General features: G+C 49.9%; 1 protein-coding gene and 1 long non-coding RNA gene across 7 annotated transcripts in view; one reads left to right on the forward strand and one right to left on the reverse strand.

Annotated features, from left to right (window-relative positions):
* The first annotated feature begins 245 nt into the window (after nucleotides 1-245).
* Nucleotides 246-24,247, forward strand: part of Mtmr4 (myotubularin related protein 4) — a 34,246-nt gene continuing 10,244 nt past the window's right edge. For 3 of the 6 annotated variants that reach the window (XM_059271474.1, XM_059271473.1, XM_059271468.1), the window contains exons 1-17: nucleotides 1,062-1,415; nucleotides 1,770-1,808; nucleotides 5,917-6,006; nucleotides 6,307-6,423; nucleotides 7,144-7,226; nucleotides 8,814-8,974; nucleotides 9,089-9,185; nucleotides 9,379-9,492; nucleotides 11,067-11,263; nucleotides 11,511-11,639; nucleotides 12,170-12,281; nucleotides 12,778-12,973; nucleotides 13,209-13,394; nucleotides 13,472-13,642; nucleotides 13,781-13,935; nucleotides 20,127-21,507; nucleotides 24,063-24,173. In XM_059271474.1, coding sequence (XP_059127457.1) covers nucleotides 1,806-1,808; nucleotides 5,917-6,006; nucleotides 6,307-6,423; nucleotides 7,144-7,226; nucleotides 8,814-8,974; nucleotides 9,089-9,185; nucleotides 9,379-9,492; nucleotides 11,067-11,263; nucleotides 11,511-11,639; nucleotides 12,170-12,281; nucleotides 12,778-12,973; nucleotides 13,209-13,394; nucleotides 13,472-13,642; nucleotides 13,781-13,935; nucleotides 20,127-21,507; nucleotides 24,063-24,173 — 3,303 coding nt within the window. In that variant the 5' untranslated portion in view covers nucleotides 1,062-1,415; nucleotides 1,770-1,805. Of the gene's footprint in view, nucleotides 469-552; nucleotides 641-1,061; nucleotides 1,416-1,769; nucleotides 1,809-5,916; nucleotides 6,007-6,306; nucleotides 6,424-7,143; nucleotides 7,227-8,813; nucleotides 8,975-9,088; nucleotides 9,186-9,378; nucleotides 9,493-11,066; nucleotides 11,264-11,510; nucleotides 11,640-12,169; nucleotides 12,282-12,777; nucleotides 12,974-13,208; nucleotides 13,395-13,471; nucleotides 13,643-13,780; nucleotides 13,936-20,126; nucleotides 21,508-24,062; nucleotides 24,174-24,247 lie in introns of those variants that run through there. The other 3 variants (XM_059271471.1, XM_059271469.1, XM_059271472.1) reach the window with 3 other exon arrangements.
* Nucleotides 18,999-24,174, reverse strand: LOC131917564 (uncharacterized). The gene is made up of 2 exons (XR_009380694.1): nucleotides 23,894-24,174; nucleotides 18,999-21,587 (listed from the first exon to the last, which is right to left on the reverse strand). It is a non-coding gene; the product is annotated as an uncharacterized LOC131917564 (long non-coding RNA).

Genomic DNA, 24,247 nt, shown 5'->3' on the forward strand with positions numbered 1-24,247 from the left:
TGAAGGACTGGGAAGGGACATGAAACGAAATCTAGTCCTTCCCCTTTCCTAGCCGGCATGCTTTCCTCCCGTTCTTGCATTACTGGAGCGAAACAGAAACACGACTGAACTAAAACGCGGGGCCACCGGGAAGTCATTTGAGAACCACCTCTAGGGCTCCGTCGTCACCGGAAGTGACTGCAAAACCTGCCCTGCTTTGTCCCGCCCTCCAGTTGCGCTACCAGTAGGCGACGGGGCCGCCGTACTTCCGGTCCCCGGAGCCGTAGTCTGCAACCCCTCTTACTCCTCTCCTATTGGCTGCCATAGGGACGCGCTGTGATTTCCTATTGGCCGCGCCTGTCCTCTGGCGCCAAGCCTCCTCCCTCCGGGTACTGTCTGGTCTCTGGGTGCCGGATAGGTTACAGGCTGAGAGGGCGTCTGCCCACCGGACCAGTGAGCGGCGTGCAGAGTGAGGGCGGCGGCTGCGTGGTAAGGCCGGGCGGAACTTCGGGTGGCCATTGGCCAGGGCGGGCAGAGGCTAGAGATACGATTGGTTGGGGAGAAGGGACCGTGGTGGGGTTCGAGCTGCGCGGCCTCAGCAGCTGCGGGAGACGGAAGTGGTGAGAGCGCGGCTTTGGAGGGTCGGGCGGACGCCGCCTGGGTGAGTCACTGTACCCCGTGCACTGCCAGCCTGGGAACCACAACGACCAAGTGCTGCCCGGCCCTCACCGGCTCTCCGGAGTCCCGCCTTCTGTCATTTGGGGCTCCGCCTCCGAGCCTCTAGCCCCGCCCCTGGAACCTGGGCACCTGGGCTCTCCTGCCAGCCTGGCCCGTCCCCCTGGTCCCCCAAGACCAGATTCCCTAACTGAGGGAACCCGGGGCCTCCTAGGCCTGGTCCTTGTCGCTCCCTTCCTCTCTCCGTCTCTCAGGCTGCGTGCCAGTGAGCCGTGAGGCAGCACCTCCGGCTGGCCGCTTGCGGGCTCCCCCGTGAGGGAGGGAAGGTTGGTAGGATCACAATGGAGGCTTTAATCGCTGTAGCCTCCTGTGGGACTCTGCTGCACACCCCCCCCCCCCCCGAGCATATCAAACATGAAGGAGTGTCAGTGAAGCTCGGGCCTGGCTCCCCAAGGGGAGCCAGGAGGCCTTAACTTGAAATACTTGTTAATTCGACCCATTTGACAGATGTTGACTCCCTGGCGGGGCTGGCCCGATTCTGCTCCCATTGTGCGGTCTCCTCCCTATAACCTTCATCTACTTGGTCTCAAGTATGCTCAGCAGGACCGGGCGAACCCTGCTGCTCTTTTATCACTGGTTGTGGTCCTCTCTTGTCCTCTGCTCTGGACTCTGTCCCCAATAACAGGTCAGGTGGGTGCTACTCCTAGACTCAGAGACTGGCCGGACAGCCCTGTGGATTCATGCCCCTACCAGGGCCAAAAGTGAGTCCCAGTTGCGCAGTCTTTGTCTCTTCGGAGTTGGCATTTCTTCTCTTTTGTAAAGAACAGGGTTTGGAGTACCCTGCTTCTGGGTGTGGAGTCAGAACGATTGAGTTCCGCTGAGTAAACGGGGATGCTTCTTATTCCTGCTCCCGAACTTTAGTGGTGGACTTCACAGCGCGGGATCAACTTGTTGCTTCTCGCTTTGCCCGATTGGTGTGGCGGCTTGTTGAGAGTCTGGGTCCTCTGTGACAGAGGAAGATGAGTGGTAGAGAAGTCCAGGGGTAAACCTGTGACATTTGGTGATTCCACGGTGATGTTAATGGTGCCCTTCACTCTTGTGTTCTGTCTCTTTAGTGACAAGCAGGCAGCCAGGACCCTCGCCAAGGTAGAATGGTGAGTACTCCTATTTCCTCATACCAATGTGTATAATCTTGAGTCTGTCCCTGGGAAGCTGCCCCACCTCTCTGGATCCTAGTGTTCCAGGGTACTCGGTTCACTTCCTGAGCAGGTTCATCTGACCTGATAAATTGTTTCTTTTTCTTTTTTTTTTTCCCTCTTTCTTTCTGTTTTCTTTTGGTGGTGGGTGTTGTTTTGAGACAGATTCTTGCTATAAAGCCTTGGCTAGCCTGGTACTAGAAATGTAGCCCGTGCTGGCTTTGTGGCAACCCTTCTGCCTCTGTCTCCCAAAGTGTTAGGATTACCAGTGAATGCAGTGTTGGGCCTTGCACATGGTAGGCAAGTACTCTAATACTGAGCTGTGTATCTAGTTTATGGTTTCCTAGGATTGAAAAAAAAAAAATCAGGCAGTATACAGCACTGGCCTAGCAGCTTACAGTTTCTCTGTATGTGTTAGGTCATGGCTTCCCTGTGCTCACAGACTACTCCATCTCGCTGTGCTTTTCCCCAGTCCTGGTTAAAACTCTCCATATTGCTGTCTAAAAACAAAACAAAACAGCCGGGCGGTGGTGGCGCACGCCTTTAATCCCAGCACTCGGGAGGCAGAGCCAGGCGGATCTCTGTGAGTTCGAGGCCAGCCTGGACTACCAAGTGAGTTCCAGGAATGGCGCAAAGCTACACAGAGAAACCCTGTCTCGAAAAACCAAAAAAAAAAAAAAAAAACAAAAAAAAAACAAAAAAAAAACAAAACAAAACAAAACAAACCCAAGTTTTTCTTATCTTAAGATTCCTGAACTTCAGGGCGTGGTGGCACAGGCTTTTAGTCTCAGCACTTGGAGGCAGAGGCGGGTGAATCCGCGTGAATTCAAGGTCAGCCAGGTCTATGTAGTGAGTTCCAGGACTATGTAGAAAGACCCCCATGTCTTTAAAAAAAAAAAAAATCAGATCCCTGGTGAGTCTCATGAATACATTGTTGGCTCTGTGCTAGAGTGTGACTCCACCCAGATTGTAGGCCTTACCCAGGTCCCAGGTGTTGCTGTCTACTAAGCTCCTACAGATGACAGCTTGCTGAATATCTCCTAGGACAGCATTCTGAAGGCATCCAGAATATCATGGGGGTGGTGCATCACAACCCTGAGAAATTCTCAAGTTGAGGAAATTCCTTAATTCCCCCCTCTCCCCAGAGCTAGGACTCCACCATTAAGAAGAGGAAGAGGTGTGGGCAGCCTTTTCCAGGAAAGACTCGCCCTTCGACTGCATCTCTTCAGTTTCTTTCAAGGGTCACAGTTAGCCCAGGTGCTTTTCAGAAGGCCTCTACCGCTGACCCTGCTCCCACCAACTGATAGCTCACCTTCTTTTCCATTTGGTGGTACACCCAAGAGTATGCGCTTCAGGGTTGGCCTCGTCGACTTAATCTAGCACCACCACTTAATACCTTGAGCGAAGTTCACTCTTTCCCTTAAGACTCACATCCCAGTGAAACGGGATGGAGGTTTATTTCTTGGATAGAGTTAGGGTAATGCTTGATACTGCTGGGCATTATTGTAAGTACTTAATAAAAATGTCAGGTTTTTGTATTCATCCCGGTCCCCCCAAACAAAGACCTGGTTTCTGAAAGTTACCAGGTACGGGAAGTTGGGAAGTTGAGGAGTTTTAGCGAGCTCCTCCTGTTCCCTTTGGAAACATTCAGCCCTTATCACTCACTCCTTATTCTTTGGCTCACTACCCAACTCCATTCATTCTCCCTACTCCTGGGTTTTGAGTTTTGTTGTCCTTCTAGTTTCAGTGGTCCATAATCCCAGTTCTTTTCTCAGATTAAGAAGTTCTTCCAGAAGGATTTTCTTTTCCGTTGCCCAGGGCATGGGAATCGAAGGAGAGAGAGAACTAAAGGGGACGGGCTGGGGAGGGCCGTGAAATAAAAAAGCGTTTCCCTTACAGAAATGTGGAATGACCACTGAGATAACACCAGACCAACATTCCTTTTAGAGGACAAGAGTTTAGTGTAAGCAGGGTAGTGGAGGAGGCCAGTGAACCGAGCATAGGTGGGTGGTGGTTTCGGAGGGAGAGAAGGCAGGCTTGGGCTGTCAAGAACATGGGGTGAGCTGCATCTTGGGATCCGCAGCAAGCCAAGAGGGAGCTGGAAGAGGGAGCTCCGGGAGAAGAGAAGAGGGTGGGAAATGTATGACAAGAAGGGTTTGGGTAGCACACCTGGAAAAATGGGAAATGAGAAGGTGTGGGCGGACTCGCTTCCCCTTTCTGAGCAGTCCCCGGGCGGTCCCTCGGCCCATTCTAGAATGTCCCTAGAAGTCCGGGAGTGGGGGGTTGTCGCCCCCGCCGCCCCCCCCCCCGGGCAGCGGGGCGGGAGGAGCCAGGGCGGCGGGCGGGGCCCCGAGAGCCGCTCCGCCTCCGCCTCCACCTCCCGGCGGCGTCCTGGGCGCTCCTGTCGCCGGGCTCCCCTCCCTTCCGCGCTCCTGCCGGAGGGCGGAGCCGGGCCCGCTCCATTGTGGAGAGGAGGGGAGAGGCGCGCGGGAGCAGAGGCTGGGTCCCGGCGCCAGGGCGCTCGCTTCTGGCCGCGGCTGCATCAGGCGGGCCCCGCAGCCGGGATGCAGCGGGCGCCCAGGGCTGGCGGGCAGCGCAGTGGCTCCGGGGACATGTGCGCTGGCCCAGACAGCCCGCGACCATGAGCCTGACCGCCCGTGTCTCCTGCTCCATGCTTAGCTGCTTCGTAAGTGCCAGGCCTGTCCTGCCAGGGCCTGGGGCGGGGGTTGGGAGGGGGGGGGTGCTCAATGCATGCTGTACCCACAGCCCCGCCCAAGGACCCCGGCACGACCTCAGACCTTAGGGGCAGGGGAGACGGCTTAGCTCTTTTCTCTCTCAGACTTGCTTCAAGAAAGCGGGTGGGTACTGGGGATTGTAGAAGGCCAGGGATGACAAGTCTGTGATTCCTTCTGGCTCTGCAGCCACTGCCCTTGACTGCAGATTTTCAGGCCCCGCCCTGCAGGGGTACATCCCATTACCTCCTCCTCTCCATCTTGGTCCCACCCGCTACATCCTTGCTTGGGGATGTAGGATGTGTCTAGTAGGCTGTGTGGGATGTTAGGGGGCTGAACGAGGAGCTTAGATGTTTGTGAGCCGTCTCTAGGTCTCCAGTCCCCTCCCCCTCACACACTCCATCGTTCACCTGACATACCAGTCTTTTCTCCTTGACTGTCCCCCAGACAGCCTCCCTCTCCATCTTCCCTGCCTCTGCAGGGTTCTGTATCTCTGAATCATTCCCAGTCATCCCCTCATCCCCTCTGGCTAATGCTCCTTCCCAGCTTCCCCCATCTGTCCTCTCAGATGTCGTGTCCCCCCCCCAACACCCCCCCTCGGAGGTGTCTGCCAGGCCTCCTCTCTCCCCTGGCTGTCCTTGGGTCTCCTGCTTCCTCTCTGAGCGTGGATTCCCTGTTTCCTCTCCCTTGGTAGTTGGGAGCAGAGTGACTTCTCCGCGCTGTGGGTATTCCTTAGGAATTCCCCTCGGATCAGCAGGGCGGGCCGGTTGCTTGGCACTTGGCGGGTAGTGGGGGCTTGTCAGGAGCGTGAGCCCAATGGGAAGATAAGCTCAGCTCCAAAACACATCTTCCCTTTTGAAGGCATTCACAAAGGCCCTCTAGAGGCATGGGACTGAATCCCCCCCAACCTCCTCCTCTTTGTCTCCACCCACCAGGTTGATGCTTGAATGGCTGGAGGGGCCTGATTTCCTTTCTCTCTCTTAGCCAGCTACGCACCTGGCTCCTGTTCCTCAGGTGTCCTTCCGGGTCCTGTTCCTGTCTTATTCTGACACGAGTCTTCTTTGATCCCCCCCTCCCTCACAGTTTTTGCAGTGTTGGTTCTAAGAAGTCTAACCAGTACAGATCCCCAGCTCCTCCTTGGCTCCCCTTCTGTTTCCCTGAGCACCCCGCTTTGTCACCCTGCCTCTAGCCAAGCCGGCTCCTTCCCTCCTCTGGGAACCAGAGCCTTTCAGTGTGCGGTGAGGAGCGTGTCTCTGGGCTGGTAGAGGAAGACAGTGAATGAGGCTCCGGAGCCACGTGGGGTCTGGCAACTCAAGGTTATGGTTTCCCTGCAGGGTGAGGAGGGCCCCCCCAGCCTGGAGTACATCCAAGCCAAGGATCTGTTCCCCCCCAAGGAACTCGTGAAGGAGGAGGAGAATCTTCAGGTAAGGAGGAACAGGAGGCTCAGGGCGGGAGGGGTCTCCTGCCCCGTTAGGGCTCTCGACTCCCCAATCTTTAGAGGATCTCCAGAGCTCCGGCCTCCTCTCCTAGGCCTCGGAGAGGAGTGGGGCTGTGTGTTTGTCAGCCTGTGCGTTAGTGGGGCCTTTGTCCTCAGGGAAGGAGAGGCAGCTTCCCTGGACAGCTGATGGCCTGACTTCTGACTCTCCTTCGTTGTCCACCTTTTTCTGAGGGCAGAGACAGGGAGAGACTGGCTTCTGGCTGAGGCTTTCTCTGACCTTTGACAGGTACCCTTCACAGTGCTCCAGGGTGAGGGAGTGGAATTCCTGGGCCGGGCGGCTGACGCCCTCATTGCCATCTCCAACTACCGGCTGCATATCAAGTTCAAAGACTCTGTCATCAACGTGAGTTCTTGTCTTGTCTTCCTAACCCCAGTGTGCTTCCAAGTGGTATTGTTCCAATTCCCTACCTGATTGTGTCTCTAAAAACAGTTGGGATTCCCTTCTCGTTGGCTTTGGTATTTCTTGCTTCATTCCTCTGTGTACAAGTTTGTGTGTCTCTCTTCCTCCCTTTCTTTCTTGTATCCTGTTGGGCCCCACCTCCTTTAAAGATTTATTTTATCTTACGTTGATTTGTGAGTGCCTGCATGCATGTATGTATACGCACCATGTGCGTGCCTAGCGCCTTAGGACACCAGATGAGGGCATCGAACTGGAGTTCCAGGAGGTTGTGAGCCACCATATGGGTGCTGGGAACTGAACCCAGGTCCTCTGCAAGAGCGGCAAGTACTGCTAACCATTGGATTACCTCTCCAGCTCCCTGTGCAGGCTTTTCCAGGAGTGTTGTAACTGGCATTATTAGAAGAGCAGAGACTTTGGAACCAGGCAGATTTGGCCTTATCTGGCATTTCCACTTCCGTGTCACCTTGGACAGTGATGATGTCCTCCTTATTGAATCAAATCACCCGCCTTCCGTGTTATTTGGTATTGACTGGTTCCATGTGTGAAGCACCTGGCATCGTTACCAGGCCCCCTCAGCAGCTGCTGACTCCCTTCTCTCCATTGGTGCGTCACCTTCCAGGCCAGGGTGTATCTGAGCCTCCTCGGTCTGCTCCCCCACTGCAGGTGCCTCTCCGGATGATTGACAGTGTGGAGAGTCGGGATATGTTCCAGTTGCACATTGCCTGCAAGGACTCCAAAGTGGTGAGGTGAGCACGATGGGGCCTCGTTCATGTTCTCTGACCCTGGTCTTGTGCAGACCTCTCTCCTGCACGTACCTTTGGAGCAAGAGAGGAAAGATACACCATTCCCTTTGCCCACTGAAGGAAAAAGTAACAATTCCGTCCCCTGTTCTTAGTTGGAAGGTCAACTTGCTAACCCATTCTGTCTTGACCTGAAATAAAATGGGGGTGTTATTTAGCCGATGGAGCCATCGTGAGGATTCCTTGAGGTAATGCGTGTGGGCGCCTGGGTCGGCGTCTGCACAGAGCTGTCGTTGAAGTAACCTAAGTTTGTTGAGCAGTCTGTGCCACACAGTTTAGGTGCTGCAGATACATCAGAGCACTCACAGATATTCTGCCCTAAAGATCTTATACTCTAGGGGGAGGCACTGACAATAAATAGTGAAATACTTTAAATAATGAGGAGTGTAAAATTAAAAAACAAAATCAAGGAGGACTTTAGCAGGTTATAGCTTTAAACAAGTGACCGAAGAAAGTTGCATAGAAAATGTGTGTTTGCGTCAGGACCTGAGGAAAGTGACCGAGCAGGTATTTGAGGGAAAGGTGTGCCAAAGGGCAAGTTGAGTGCAAAGGTTCTGAAGTGGGTGTGTACCTGTGCCTGCACATCGGAAGAATGGCGTGGTGCTAGTGTGGCTGGACGGAGTACACGTGGGGGAGGGAAGCGGGATCTAAGGCACCAGAGCAACGGGCAGGGGTTGCGGTGACTGGTGTCGGCTTTGACTTTGAGGACACTGAGAAATCCTTGGAGGCTGTTGAGCAAAGGAGCCATGAGATTTATGGGCTCGCCCTGCCTGTTACGTTGAAGCCTAGTGGAAGAAAATGGGGACAAAGCCAAGGCTGCGGCTGCGGGCCTAGTTAGGAAGCTGTTACAGCTGATGAGGTGAGAGGCGATGGTGCCCTGCCGAGGGTGGAGAGTGGTCAGGTGCTGGCTGTGCTCTGAAGGCTGAGATGACAGGACTTGCCCTAAGTTGGCTATGAGAGGAAGGGGCTGGTCCAGTATTGAGAAGGAAGCCCAGGTGAGGGCCTGCCGTGTACTGAGGCCTCTGGCAGGCTCGTGGGAATCCATCCTGTTCTTTCCCTTTATGAAAACCAGAGTTGCTTACGGCAAACTTACCATGAAGGTGTGCTGCTTGGAACCTGTACTCCATCCTCCAGGCACATGGGGAGTCAAGAGAGGAGACCGTGTGGCGGGGAGTAGGCTGGGGAGGCTTCCAGGAGGCTGTGGCTAGGCAGAGGAGGCGTTATGAAGCCAAGGGGAAGGAACAAGGAGATAAGAATGCTGACAGCGGGACTCGTGCCTCCTGGGGAGGTGACTGGCTGGTGTGGTGGCCATAAGCTTTGCTAGGAGACCTGGTGAGGCCTCATCAGAGGGAACGAGTGTGTCTAAAGAGACGCTTGTAGGTGGCCTGTGTCTACCCCAGGGTCAGGTCTCCTCCCCTCCTGCTGCCGCGCACCCTCCTTTCCTCACAGTCGTTGTGGCCGTGTTTCTGACTCTCGGCCCCATGGCGGATCTACCCCTTGCCTCATCCGAGCCTGTGGCTTCTTGCCTGGCAGGTGCCACTTCTCCACCTTCAAGCAGTGCCAAGAGTGGCTCTCAAGGCTAAGCCGGGCCACAGCAAGACCTGCCAAGCCCGAGGATCTCTTTGCCTTTGCCTACCATGCCTGGTGCCTGGGGCTGACTGAGGAGGATCAGCACACCCACCTGTGCCAGCCAGGTGAGGCCAGGCCGTTTGCTCGGGGAATCTGCTGCTCAGCCCACATCCTCATCCCTCCTCCACCCCTGGACATTGGTGCTCTGGGAAGCTGACAGGCTGGGGGATGTGTTGCAGGAGAGCACATCCGATGTCGGCAGGAGGCAGAGCTCGCCAGGATGGGTTTTGACCTGCAGAACGTCTGGAGAGTCTCACATATCAACAGCAATTACAAGTGAGGATGCAGGGCTTGGGTCTAAAACACAGTCCATACCCGAACTTTCTCTGTGTTTAGATTAAATGTGGTGGGTATAGCTTCTGGGTCCATGAGGGAGGAGGGCTTAAATTGTCCCTGTTGTCTCAAAGCCATCCCCTGGGATCGTTATCCCGTATTTAGATCAAGACACCCTCCCCCCATCTTTTCTCAGGCTGTGCCCTAGTTACCCCCAGAAGCTGCTGGTTCCTGTGTGGATCACTGATAAAGAGCTGGAGAATGTGGCTTCTTTCCGATCTTGGAAACGCATCCCTGTTGTCGTGTACAGGTGAGGCTGTGTGGAGTATGTATGTATGGAGGAAGTATGACCACTTTTTATGCAGCTAGAAATCAAAACCTGTGGTTTGCCAGGTGTGGCAGCGCACTCCTTTAATCCCAGCACTCAAGAGGGTGATCTCTGAGTTTGAGGCCAGCCTGCCTGACTGGTCTACAAATCGAGTTTCAGTACAGACAGGGCTGTTAAACAGAGAAATCCTGCCTTAAAAAGCCAAAGGGGGAAAAAAAAAGATAGGTTTGGGGCAGTGAGTGGAGAGGAATTGCCCCCTTGTAGGGAAATGACTGAAGTTATTTTAAAATAAGAGCCTTCAGGGCCAGAGAGGTGGCTCAGTGGTTAAGAGCACTTGCTTTTGCAGAGGACCTGGGTTCAGTTCTCAGCACCCACGGCAGGTTACAACCGTCAGTAGCTCCAGGGGATGTGACACCCTCTTCTGGCTTCCACAGGCACACACATGGTACATATACGTATGTTCCTGCAAAACACTGATACACATAAAAACAAACAAAAATAGCCGGGTGGTGGTGGTGCACACCTTTGATCCCAGCACTCAGGAGGCAGAGGCAGGCAGATCTCTGTGAGTTCGAGTCCAGCCTGGTCTACAGAGCAAGTTCCAGGACAGCCAGGGCTGTTACAGAGAAACCCTGTCTTGGAAAGCAAGAAAAACAAACAAACAAGCCAGAAAATCTTTTTAAAAGAAGAACCTTAGGTACAATCTCAGATTTTTTTTTCCCCACCCAAAGATGAAGCTTTAGGGAAATTGTTTTTTGTTTGTTGGTTTGGGGATTTTTCTTTTCCCTTAGTGTATATGTAAACTACTGTATTTACTAAGAGGTTGGCAAGCTGGCCTGAAGACCAAATCAAGCCTGTACCTTATTTCATGAGGGTAGGGTTTTTCTTTTTTTAAAGACCCAAGTACCCTTCTGCCAGCCATTCTCTTGCCTCTCCAGAGTGCTGGAGTTACAGGCATGTGTCAGCATATCCTGTTTTGGGGTTATTTATTAATACATGGCAGAGGTTGGTTATGACTTACAAAGTCAGAAATCTTGGCTGGTTCTTTAGTGGAAAGTTGGCCAATTTCTATGTCAGAATGTAAGTAAATAAGCTTTGTATGGTGACATAAATTTTTAATCCCAGCACTCTGGAGGCAGAGGCAGGTGGATCACTGTGAATTTGAAGCTAGCCTGGTCTACCCAGTGTGCTTTGGGCCAGCCAGGGCCACATAATGAGATCCTGTCTCAACAAATTTAAATAGACTGAGATAGGTAGTAACCATGAGGTTTAGAGGTTTATGCTCTTAACTCAGGCTTGTTCTCTTGGTGCATATTTGAACCTGGAGCAGGTGCTGTGCAGATTTGATGAGTCAAGGTCACAATGGGAATACGGGAGCCAGTTCAGAAAAATGTGCTCAAGAGATATCAAGGCTTTTGGTTGCTATTTTCATGACCTGGATATGCTGGTAGCCGGTGCTGGCTCTGGAGACCTTGGTCTGGCCCCATGAGGTCTCTGCGGTAAGCTTCTGGAGGCTTGGAATACCAAGGGCATTATGGTTTCTTCTCTTTTGTCAGACACCTGCGCAATGGGGCTGCCATTGCCCGCTGCAGCCAGCCTGAGATCAGCTGGTGGGGCTGGCGCAATGCTGATGATGAATACCTGGTCACGTCCATTGCCAAAGCCTGCGCCTTAGACCCAGGGACAAGGGCCAGTGGGGCCTCCCTCAGCACGGGGACTAATGATGCCAGTGAGGCATGTGACACTGATTTCGGTAAGGCATGGGTGGTACTAGTCCCCCCAGTAACAGCCCCCCTACTAGCCTCTGGCTCCCAGAAAGTCCCCAGTGAAACCATGGGAGAAGGATGCCAAAACAGAGTGCCTGGCTCCCTGCCTTTTGGGGGGTGGAGGTCTGAGGGGTCTGAAAAGGCTGTTCCTTTCTTCTGGACTGGAGTGCCCCAAGGCTAGGGTGACACTGAGTGGCTGGCTGAGCCTGAGTCTTCCTCCTGCTGTGTACTTAGATTCTTCTCTGACTGCATGCTCTGGGGTGGAGAGCACAGCTGCTCCTCAGAAACTTCTGATCCTGGATGCACGGTCCTACACAGCAGCCGTGGCTAACCGGGCCAAGGGTGGAGGCTGTGAATGTGAAGGTATTGTGATCACTTAGTGTCTGCAGTCACTGTTCTCGGGCAGCTTTGGTGAGGAGGGGGTTGAGGGCAACTTGCGTATTTGAAAGAATGAAATAGATCTGCTTGGATCCAGGGCCCTGCCTGCCACTTACTAGCCATGACTGTAAAGTGTAAGTTACCTCCTAAGTTTTATTTTCTCATCTGTAAAATCAGGGTGATTCACACCTTGAAATCATCACACTTTGAAAGGTTGTCAGAATGATTAGCACTTAGAGAAGATTGTTGGCTCAGAGTAGCTTCCATTTGTTGAGAATTTATATTGTTATCCCTAGTGCTGCTGCTGCTGTCAACATCACAGTTACTGTTTGAGTAGTGGCTCTTGAGTATCCAGAGGTAAAAGGGCAATTCAGAGTGGAAGAGTATGTTTACTATGTTGCCATTCTGGAGTGTTCTGTCCTGCCAGGGGAGCTCTGTGCACTGGGACTGCTCTTGTCTTGAGTAGCTGTTTCCAGGACAGATTTGTATGCTCCACTTTCCTCTCCTGTCTGCAGAGTACTACCCTAACTGTGAGGTCGTGTTTATGGGAATGGCCAACATCCATGCCATCCGGAACAGCTTCCAGTACCTTCGGGCTGTGTGTAGCCAAATGCCAGATCCCAGCAAGTAGGTGTTCCCTTTGAGATTCCATCACCCCTCCAGCCTCATGCCTTGGCCAGTACTGCACATCCTTAGGGATCTGATGGGGAGATGGGAAGTGGGAAGTTACATAGACTTCAGTGTCTGAGCAGGGCTGGGTCAGTGCACCACTTCCAAGAACACTTCTTCCACTGCTTGAGTGATGCTTTGCTTGGTCATAGGCCATTGGATTCTTTTTTCCTACATCATTGTCCTACCAAACAAAATAGAGAACTGGGAGAAACATGTCTAAGTGTACATGTGACAGTTTGCAATTCCTCTTTTGAGTCTAAGAAGCTCTTACCTCTGCGTGTCTCATTTCCTTATCTTTCTGCCAAATATCTCTTGGCAGAAAGGTCACGAGTTAGACTTCTTGGTTTCAGCCCTCGATGGGGCTTTTGTTGGGTAGAGCTGGCTGAGGTGGCAGAGACATTGTGGAGGCCCCCAACCCTTAGTGATTCCATTTTTCTCTGCTCTTGCACAGCTGGTTGTCGGCACTGGAGAGTACCAAATGGCTGCAGCACTTGTCAGTGATGCTAAAAGCAGCTGTGCTGGTAGCTAATACGGTCGATCGGGAAGGCCGGCCTGTGCTGGTGCACTGCTCTGACGGCTGGGACCGTACGCCACAGATTGTAGCCCTGGCCAAAATATTACTGGACCCATATTACAGGACCCTGGAGGTACTGAGAAGGGGTTGGGAAGAACAAAGGAAGTGAGGGAAGAGGGATGGGGTCAGGCTTTCTGGACGTGTGTTGGGAATGTTTCAGTAGAGGATGCTGGTGCCTCTGAGTCCTCTTCCAGGGTTGGACTTGTTTGTGGCTGCCAGCCCCCAGCTCCCAGCTTTGGACAGTCTCCCGGAAAGCTGGACCCTAGCCCTTCCAGAGTTGCCTTGTGCTGAGACTGGCCATTTTACAGGGCTTCCAAGTGTTAGTGGAGTCTGATTGGCTGGATTTTGGGCACAAGTTTGGAGATCGCTGTGGCCATCAGGAAAATGCAGAGGACCAAAATGAACAATGTCCTGTGTTCCTCCAGTGGCTTGATTCTGTTCATCAGCTGCTCAAGCAGTTCCCTTGCCTGTTTGAATTCAATGAAGCATTTCTGGTAAGTCCTAGAGCCTGTGGCCAGGGTTGGGAGTGGTGTCCTGAGGCCCTCAGGTTCACGTGGTCTGGGTTTCCTAGGTAAAACTGGTGCAGCACACATACTCCTGTCTCTACGGCACATTCCTGGCCAACAACCCCTGTGAGCGCGAGAAGCGCAACATCTATAAGCGGACATGCTCTGTGTGGGCACTCCTGCGAGCTGGCAACAAGAACTTTCACAACTTCCTCTACACACCTGGTTCGGACATGGTAAGGCTGAGCCCTTTTCCTGCTGAAGTCCTGGAGGGAGAGGAGAGGAGGCGGAGTCAGTGAAAAGAAATGCAGAGCCAGATGTTCAGGGAAGGAAAACACAAGGGCTCTTACGCTAACATTGGGCTGCTTCCCTAGGTCCTTCATCCTGTGTGCCATGTCCGGGCCCTGCACCTCTGGACAGCTGTTTATCTACCTGCATCATCTCCATGCACACTTGGAGAGGAAAATATGGATCTTTACCTTTCCCCAGTGTCTCAGAGCCAGGAATTTTCTGGTCGGTCTCTAGACAGGTAAGAAATTCTTCTTGGTTTCCCCTCTCTTCACAAGGAAAGCAATAATTGCTTCCTATTCCATTTCTTTTTCTTTCTTTTTTTTTTTTTTTTTTTTTTTTCCTAGACAGGGTTTCTTTGTGTAGACTTGGCTGTTCTAGAACTTAGCTCTATAGGCTAGCCTCTAACTCGAAGATCCACCTGCCTGCCTGCCTCTGCCTCCTGAGTGCTGGGATTAAAGACGTGTACCACTGCCACTTGGCCACCTCAGAGTTTCTTATTTGTTTGTTTACGTTTGTGTATTAGTGTGTGTATGCTTGCACATGTCACAGCATGCATGTGGAGGTCAGAGGACAACTTCCAGGAGTTGGTTCTCTCTTTCCACTCATTGCTTGTGAGGCTCGATGACAAACACCTTTTCCCACTGAGCCACCTCACTGGCCCATGGTCTTTTTTAAGGAGTTATCTATAAACCACTTCCTGAGTCACTTAAGGGAGAAGCTGCCCCGGACTTGAGGCTAGCCTGGAGTAGACCGTTTCCAAGGTCTTCCCTACGTTGTTTGCCTTCTTTTTTGGTGCCACTGTCACCTGGTGTGACACAGCCGAGCAAGGGAGAGGAGAATTAAAGAGAAAGGACTAGTCACAAGGGCTTGTGGGAATGCTGCTGATTTTTGCTTGCTGATACGAAGTCTAGGGAAATTGTTCTCAGAAGCAACCTTGGCTATATCCAGTATTAACTTGGAGAAGCATTTCACTCAGAGAAAGAAACTGCCCAGCAGCGGATAGACTTATCTCCCTTAGCAAAAGGCCAGATTTAAAGCAGGCCACTAAAGTTCTCTTCTTGCTGAATATTTGGGGGTAAGAGACTTGGGGACTTCTTGAATTACACTCATAATCCATGTTACTCTTTTTTTTTTTTTTTTAAATATCAAACATTTAAAGAAAATGAAGTCTCCATCCTGCTTCTTTTCCTCACAGGTGCTAACACTTGTAGGTGTATATCCAGATGTTTATTTCTTTAGAAACATCACACACACCTCAGGCCCTCAGGTGCAAGCTCTCCTGACTCTCTAGGAACAGACTGAAGCAGCCACTCCTGCCTGGGGAGCACATTTGTTTTTAAAAACAACTCCTCGGTTCTTTTGTATACTGTTTTACAAGTTGTTCTCATTTTGTGTCAGGCTGTCATTCCGTGACAGCACATATAAAGCTGCTTTGTTGTTTTTATTTCCTTCTTAATATTATTTTTTGTAATGCTGGAAATCAAGCCTTGTACACACTAGGCAGATGTTCCACACTTAGTTACATCCCTAGCCCGACTTGATTGTTTCTCGTGGCTTCACAGTGGCCCAAAGTTAGGAGTTATTTGTGTGCCCTCTCCACCTCTTTTTGATCATTTCAAGATCCTTACAGGGAATATTTTAGTGAGCATCTGCATGTGTGTAAGTTATGGTAAAACATACATACTATTTGTCATCTAAGCCAATTTGAAGTTCTAGGGGCTGTAGAGAGTGTGTTCCTGTTTCTTCCAGAAATTTTAATTTCTAGAAACAAAAGTTGAAAGGATATGTATATTTCATTTGAGATGGTCTCACTATGTCTTTATATAGTAGAGGCTGGCCTTAAACTCATGGGCCTCCTGCATCAGTCTCCTAAATGCTAGGATTACAGGTATGCTTCAAAGTTTATATAGTACAAATTTTGATATTTGACTATTAGCTGAAGCCTTTTGAAGTTAAAAATCTATTGGCTGAATATTATAAACTATAACGAAGAACTTAGCCATCTTAAATTTTTTATTTTAGAGTCTTTTGAGCTAAGTCCATTGTCATGGGATAGATTTCAGTGGTTTTCCTTTTCCTCAAACTATGAAGAATATTTTGAAGGGTCCTTTGGGGCTGTTTCACATAGGAAGTTTTTATGAAGGACCAGGCAAGCACCATGGCTGTTTCTGTTCCCTAGATGTGTTTGTTTAGATGGGGTTTTCTGTGTACTGACACTGGCCCCGGACCCTTGATGCTTTTGCTTTAGTCCCCCCAGTGCTAGGATTACAGGTGTGTGTGCGCCACTTTGCTGGGCCATAGTAAGCATTTGAACAGATTTTTAAGTGGACAAATATATGCTTGGGATAAAGGGAATTATGAGTATAGTAAATGTATTATGGTAGAAAGGACCAGAGGAACAGATATGAGAGATAGTTTTGAAGAAAACAAAAGAAACTAAACTAACTCTGGAGCTGGTGGAGGGTGAGAAGGACATTAGTTTTATTGTTTTGAGACAAGGCCTCACTGTGTAGCCCTAGCCGGCCTGGGACTCACAAATCTTCCTGCCTCTGCCTCCTGAGGGCTAGGATTGAAGTCAAAGAAATAGAAACATAAGTTATTGTAGGCTGTACAGTAGTACAATTGTAGGCATTACAGTGCAGAGTTTATTTTATACATTAAAAAATTATTTTATGTGTATGGATGGTTTGACTGCATGCATGTGTGTGTGCCGTGTGCACCCTGGTGCCTGAGGAAGTCAGAAGAGGGCATCAAATCCCCTAGAAATGAAGTTACAGGAGGCAGTGAGCTACAATGTAGGTGCTGGGAACCAAACCCAGGTCTTCCACAAGAGCAGCAAGCGCTCTAACCACTGAATCATGTCTCCAACTGCATTTTTACTCATTTGTCCGTGGTGAGATAGCATAGGCAGTGACTATGACCTACTGGCAATGGTGTATCTGGAGAATTTACCCCTGAGCTGGGCAGAGGCACGAGGACTAGCCAGCTCTGCTATAGTGTAATTCATTTATAGAAAGTCCCTGGAAAAGAGAAATACATTCAGAAAGACAATAGAGATATTTTCAGTAGACTGTGGAAATGGTTGAAAGTTGGAGAATAAACGTCTAGAGTGCAGAGGATCCAAAGTCTCTTCAGAGTCAATGACAGGTTTACAAGTCTTAAAGTATAAAGATGAGGAGATTGTTCATACCACCACTTGCAAGGAAAAGCAGAGAAGACACGCCAGTTTGCAGAGAGAGAAGAGATACAGGGAGGATGGGCTTGAAGTATCAGGTTGATAGCAGAGGAGGTGGACTACCAGGCAGCCCAAGACGGAAAGAGCTGGATTTAGAGGACTAACTGATGTAAAGAGTTTAGAGGAAATGTTTCTGTAACAGCTGTCCTGACTTCCTTTGCTTGTACCTTTTCCCAGACCAACAGTCTCTTCCCCCTGTCTTTCTTCTTCTATTAAAGTCCAACAAGTGGTTTTGTACCTAGTTCAAGTTCTGTGCTTTCTGTGTAGTCGTCCTTGGCTCTGTGGGCTGGCTTAGCCTTCTCCTTCTAAAGTCCTCAGCATTGTTGTCTGTACCAGTGGTTCTCAACCTTCCTAATGCCACGACCTTTGAATACAGTTCCTCATGTTGTGGTGACCCCCAACCATAAACTTATTTTCCTTGCTACTTCATAACTATAATTGTTGTTACTGTTGTAATGTAAATACCTGTGTCTTCCAATGATCTTAGATAACCACTTCGAAAGGGTCCTTCAATCTACACACACACACACACACACACACACACACACACACACACACACCCCGCCCCAAAGGGATTGAGACTCACAGGTTGAGAACTGCTGGTCTGTACCATCATTATTGGTTAAACCTTTGGGGCAATCAGCTATGAAGGTTGACATTGTTAATATTTGAATTTCAAAGGGTGCATGGGAGTCACACTCTTGTATATAGTTGAAAGTTTCTGTATAAAAAAGCAAGAGGGGCTGGAGAGATGGTTCAGAGGTTAAGAGCACTGACTGCTCTTCCAGAGCATCTGGGTTCAATTCCAAGCACCCACATGGCAGCTCACAAAAAATAAAGCAAGAAAAGACAAAGTCAGTTGTAACTTTTTAAAAGTACAGTATTCTGGGTTGGGCTGTAGCTCAGTGGTAGAACATATACACATAAAGCTATGGGTTTAATCCCCAGCTCCACCAATTTAAAAAAAAAGTGTGGCCGGGTAGTGGTGGCGCACGTCTTTAATCCCAGCACTCGGGAGGCAGAGGCAGGCAGATCTCTGTGAGTTCAAGGCCAGCCTGGTCTACGGAGTGAGTTCCAGGAAAGGTGCAAAGCTACACAGAGAAACCCTGTCTCGAAAAAGCAAAAAAAAAAAAAAAAGTGTGTGTGTGTATGTGGGGGGTGGCACTACAGTTATTTAGGCCTTACTCTTAGCCATTTTCAATTAGTAGGTTTTGGGTAGACCTTGGAAGCAAGATCTGATGTATGCTGTAATGTACATACAATTATTGACCCCTGCTGACCTCATCTATTCAGTTGGCATCCTGCTAGTGGAAACCTGGTGTGGACTTAAAGTTTATTTGTTCATTTATTTTTTCTTTTCTTTTTTTGAGAGGGTGGGGGTGGTTTCCAGACAGGGTTTCTTTGTGTAGCCTTGGCTGTCCTGCAACTAGCTCTGTAGACCAGGCAGGCCTTGAACTCTGCCTCCTGAGTGCCAGGATTAAAAGTGTGTGCTACCACCACCTAGCTTGTTCATTTCTTAATTTGCCTGGTACTGTGCTAGGTGTTGGGTATTCAAGTGAGACCCAGGCCTGACCTCCAGGCACTTTGGTAGAAGGACATAAACAAGAGACTAGCCAGTGAATGCTGTGCTTTAGAGAGCACCAAGCAGCATGCTTTGATAGGGATTATTTGCTCACATCTCACTATGGCTCTCAGATGTAGGCACTTTAATCTTGCTTCACAAATAGGGAACTGGGGCTCAGAGAAGTGAAGTTAAAGTTCCAAAGCTGGGAGTTGAGCCCTGGCTCCGAGCTCGTACGTATCTCCAATACGATGTAAAAATGCCAAGAGCAGAGGTTTGGGCCTTGTGCTTGCAATCCTGGCTCTGGGGACACAAAGACAGGAGGATCCTTGAGGCTTGCTGGTCAGCCAGTCTGGCCAAATTGGCAGGCTTCAGGTTCAGTGAGAGACCTTGTCTCAAAATAAGTTGGAAAATGCTTGAGGAAGACTCCCAGTGTTGACACGTGCACACATGCATACATGGGCATGCTCACCTGCCACACACAAAATTGACCACAAAAATAAAATCAAATATAAAAACAGTCTTTTATTATAATAAATATCAAAACTAAGTACTTAAAATAAGCTATATTGTGACTTGGCTTTTGGAGGTTTTTTGATGTGAGCTGATTATGGCATCTGAGAAGAGCCCAGTGAAGTGTCTGTTTCTTGGACAATTTCCCTAAATTTTTATTGCTCAAAAGATTTTGCAGTAAAAATCAGGACAACCAGCCAGGCGGTGGTGAGGCATGCCTTTAATCCCAACCTAGCACTCGGGAGGCAGAGGCAGGCGAATCTCTATGAGTTTGAGGCCAGCCTGGTCTACAGAGTGAGTTCCAGGACAGGCACCAAAGCTAAACCAAAAAACAAAACAAAACAAAACAAAAAAAAAACACACCCTCAAGACAACCACTCTTGAAAATGCCTGTCACTCATTTGGTGAATAGGAGTGTTTCTTTAGTTCTTTGAGTGCCATCTACAAGAAGTTTCTGTGGGGTTTGGAGAATTGGAGGGACACACTGCTAAGTGTCTGCAAACATTTGTGTTGAGAAGTCATGCCTTCTTGATAAGTTTGTGACTAATAATTGTGGTTGGTTGCCTAAATTCTGAAGCCTTCTGGTGTCTCTAAGGAATAACGTTAATGTCCTGTGGAGGTGATAACCAAGTGCCTGAGAGGTTGAACAATGCACTTTCTGGCAGTTAATCAGTTGTCTGACTGATGGAGACAGTGAGATGCTGCCTTGACAGTTAGGTGTGGTACTGGCTACAGTTGTGGACTTAGAGTCATCAGTAGGCTTTGGGGTGTGGCTTAGTGATAGAGCATGTGTTTTGCAAACACAAAGCCCTAAATTTAGTGTCCAGCACAGACTTTATATAGGGGAGTGGGGTGCATCAGCATCACAGGCAGTTGAAACCATCAAAGTGTTTGAGATGGCCCTGGAAGATTATGTCGGGTGAGAACTTACAAGAGCTGGGGACAGATAAGCATTCTTGAAGATGAGTGTGTCTTACGCTTTGTGCAGAGAAGACCCCCAGAGAACTTCGGTTATTTGTAATATTAAATGTTTTGTCAAATTGGTTCTGGTACTGCTCTGATGACCTGATTGGCAGTGTTTCCTATTTCTGACCTGGTGGGTCTACGTTTGTCGTTCCAGGTTACCTAAAACCAGGTCCATGGATGACCTTCTTTCTGCCTGTGACACGAGCAGCCCTCTCACTCGTACCTCCAGTGACCCTAACCTGAATAACCACTGTCAGGAGGTCAGAGGCAGCCTGGAGCCCTGGCACGGCGGTTCTGAAGGCACGGAGACAGTAGACTCGGGGGCAGGAGGCCCACAGCCGGCTGTGGGGGAAGTGGGCCTTCCTCCTCCTCTGCCCAGCAGCCAGAAAGACTACTTGAGCAGTAAACCTTTCAAGGGCCACAAAAGCTGTTCTCTCAGTTACAAATTACTTAGTACTTCTGTGCCCTGGGAAATGAAGAACACCACCTCAGAGATCAAAGTCCTGGAAGAGACTAAGGCACTGGCTGCAGTCTCTCCAGCCCAAGAGGAGCAGAGGACTTCTGATGGCTTAGGGAAGCCACCTGAACAGTGTCCAGAAAAGGAAGTTGTCAGTGCACTCTCTAATTTTTCCAGCAAGGGTGGTGGAGCCTGTGATTTTCCTGAGCCTTCCCAGGATTCCCTGACAGGTGCTCCCCAGCAGGCCCATCTAGACTCCATGCAGGCTGTGCCCACACGGTGTACTCTAGATCACAGTCCGGGTAGCCTCTGCAACCCACCAAGTGCTGCCAGCCAAACTCCTCAAGAGCCAAATACTGACCTCCTCAGCCAAGATCCCCCTGGGTCTACGGCGAGTATCTCCCGCCAGGAACAGCCTAGTTCGGTGCCAGATCTGATCTACAAGAAGGAAGACGCCGGCAAGAGGGGAAGTAAGAATGGACAGATAGTAGAAAATCCTCGCTTTGGAAAGATGCCGTTGGAGTTGGCCCGAAAGCCAATTTCTCAGAGCCAGATAAGTGAGTTCTCCTTTTTGGGGTCGAACTGGGACAGCTTCCAAGGGATGATGACGTCATTCCCGAGTGGGGAGACCACCCCCCGGCGACGGCTTGCTTACGGCTGTTGCAGCAAGAGGCCGAGCAATAAGCATATTCAAGCTGCAGGGCCCTGCTTTGGGGGCCAGTGGGCTCAGAGAGAAGGGGTGAAGTCACCCGTCTGTTCTAGTCATGCCAGTGGACATTGTACAGGCCCAGGAGGAAAGAACAACCGGATGTGGTTGTCTAGTCATCCAAAGCAAGTCTCCAGCACAAAGCCTTCTCTCCTGAGCTGCCCTTCTCCTGTGCCTCCTCTCTACCTGGATGACGATGGACTCCCCTTTCCCACGGATGTGATCCAGCATAGGCTACGGCAGATCGAAGCAGGGTACAAGCAAGAGGTAGAACAGCTACGTCGACAGGTTCGAGAGCTTCAGATGAGGCTAGACATCCGTCACTGCTGTGCCCCTCCAGCGGAGCCGCCCATGGACTATGAGGACGACTTTGTGAGTATTCACCAGCTGCCACCTGTCCATCCATTTATTCTCTCCATTCAGTGTCACTTGTTGAATACTGTCTGTGTGCCCTTCAGGATGAAAGACAAGGAAACACAGCGATGTTCCGAGTGTTAGGATTGGGCAGGCATCGGGTATTATGGAGGTAGAGTGGAGTAAAAAGGTCAAGGAAGGCTCTCCTGTAGCTAAAGTTTTCCTGCCTGGCCCACAGTCAGGACAAATCTCTCTCACCCACCAGTCCCACAGCCGCTCAGACACGACCAAGTAAACACAGAGACTTATATTGGTTACAAACTGTATGGCTGTGGCAGGCTTCTTGCTAACTGTTCTTACAGCTTAAATTAATCCATTTCTATTAATCTATACCTTGCCACGTGGCTCGTGGCTTACCGGCATCTTCACAAGCTGTTTCTCATCATGGCGGCTGGCAGTGTCTCTCTGACTCAGCCTTCCACTTCCCAGCTTTATTCTCCTCCTTGTCCCGCCTATACTTCCTGCCTGGCCACTGGCCAATCAGTGATTTATTTATTGACCAATCAGCAACATATTTAACATACAGACCATCCCACAGCACTCTCCTGAGAAGATACTGAGCTGAGTGCGAAGAATGTGTGATATTTAGCTATGTAGATGTGAAAGGGAGAGCGTATGTTCAGAAGCATGGAGGCATTAGGTGTTCCAGCTAGTATGGCTTAACAAAGGGCTGGGGTGTGGGGGGCATATCTGTGTATAGTTGCATACACTTAACAAAGGGCTGAGGTGTGGGGGGCATATCTGTGTATAGTTGCATACACTTAACAAAGGGCTGGGGTGTGGGGGGCATATCTGTGTATAGTTGCATACACTTAACAAAGGGCTGGGGTGTGGGGGGCATATCTGTGTATAGTTGCATACACTTAACAAAGGGCTGGGGTGTGGGGGGCATATCTGTGTATAGTTGCATACACTTAACAAAGGGCTGGGGTGTGGGGGGCATATCTGTGTATAGTTGCATACACTTAACAAAGGGCTGGGGTGTGGGGGGCATATCTGTGTATAGTTGCATACACTTAACAAAGGGCTGGGGTGTGGGGGGCATATCTGTGTATAGTTGCATACACTTAACAAAGGGCTGGGGTGTGGGGGGCATATCTGTGTATAGTTGCATACACTTAACAAAGGGCTGGGGTGTGGGGGGCATATCTGTGTATAGTTGTATACACTTAACAAAGGGCTGGGGTGTGGGGGGCATATCTGTGTATAGTTGTATACACTTAACAAAGGGCTGGGGTGTGGGGGGCATATCTGTGTATAGTTGCATACACTTAACAAAGGGCTGGGGTGTGGGGGGCATATCTGTGTATAGTTGTATACACTTTTGTCCTGGGACTGAGAGACAGGTAGTGTAAATGAGTTGCTAACAACGGAGAATTGAGGATCAGCTTGAGTACCTTTTGATGAGGCAAGTGCAACCCAGAGTAGGAGGCTGGTTAGAACATTTTGTTGTATTTTTATTTGTTTATTTGAGACATAGGTTCCTCTATGTAGCTCTGGCTGTCCTGAAACTCGCTTTATAGGCCAGGCTGGTCTCGATCTCACTGAGATCCGCCTGCCTCTGCCTCCCAAGTGCTGGGATTAAAGGCGTGTGCTACTATTCCTGGCATGGTTGGGACATTTTAAAACAACCCAGGTGAGGGATAAGGAGGACTACCCAGGCTTTACTGTCCTAGCTGTCTTAAATTCTGACATTGCAGTCCTCAGAGAGCTTCTAGGAACCATCTTGCCCCTTGCTGTCTCCATGGATAGTCCCCTTCCATCACTTAAAGTGTTCCCGGTTGTCTGCTGATAGAATAGACAGGACTAGCCAGGCGGTGGTGGCACATGCTTTTAATCCCAGCACTCGGGAGGCAGAGCCAGGCGGATCTCTGTGAGTTTGGGATCTCTGTGAGTTCGAGGCCAGCCTGGGCTACAGAGCGAGATCCAAGACAGGCACCAAAACTACACAGAGAAACTCTGTCTCGAAAAACCAAAAAAGAATAGACAAGACTAACAGTTTCTTACTGTTCAGGGTAATGTTTTAAATACTCAACCAACTTCTATTTGTAAAGGCCAGATGGTAAGTATTTTTAGGTTGTGTGGGCCAAATAGTCTACAAGACAACTATTGTGTGGCTGCAGTAACACAAAAGCAGCCATACAGAATATGTAATTGAGTGAATATGGCTATGTTCCAGTAAAACTTGATTTATGATAACAGGATAGATTTGGCTTCTGATGTGGTAACACTTAGCTCAGGGTATAACAAGAAATATGGTCTTTCTATGCTGTGCTCTCACACACTGGTTAACATGATGGTTCTGAGCCAGAATGCTAAGTCAAATGTCCGCTTCACCACTTACCAGCCCTAGTTCTCTGTGACTCACTGTCTTTGGACGGTGAGGACAGTACTAATAAAATTCATGACTGTTGTGAGGCACCACATCAGTTTCTGCATGGTAACACACGTAGGACAGTAGGACACTGGCGAGTGCTGGTGCTGAAGGAGTGATGCTGCTGTCTCTGCTGCAGACATGTTTGAAGGAGTCAGACAGCAGTGACACCGAAGACTTCGGCTCTGATCACAGTGAGGACTGCCTTTCAGAAGCCAGCTGGGAGCCTGTGGATAAGAAGGAAACCGAGGTACGTGTGGGCACATGTGCAGCAGGTACTTAACGCAAGCCAGTGAGTTACGTTTCCCAGAGATGAGGATGCAC

This window comes from Peromyscus eremicus, chromosome 8a, assembly GCF_949786415.1.
Source record: "Peromyscus eremicus chromosome 8a, PerEre_H2_v1, whole genome shotgun sequence".
NCBI lineage: Eukaryota > Metazoa > Chordata > Mammalia > Rodentia > Cricetidae > Peromyscus > Peromyscus eremicus.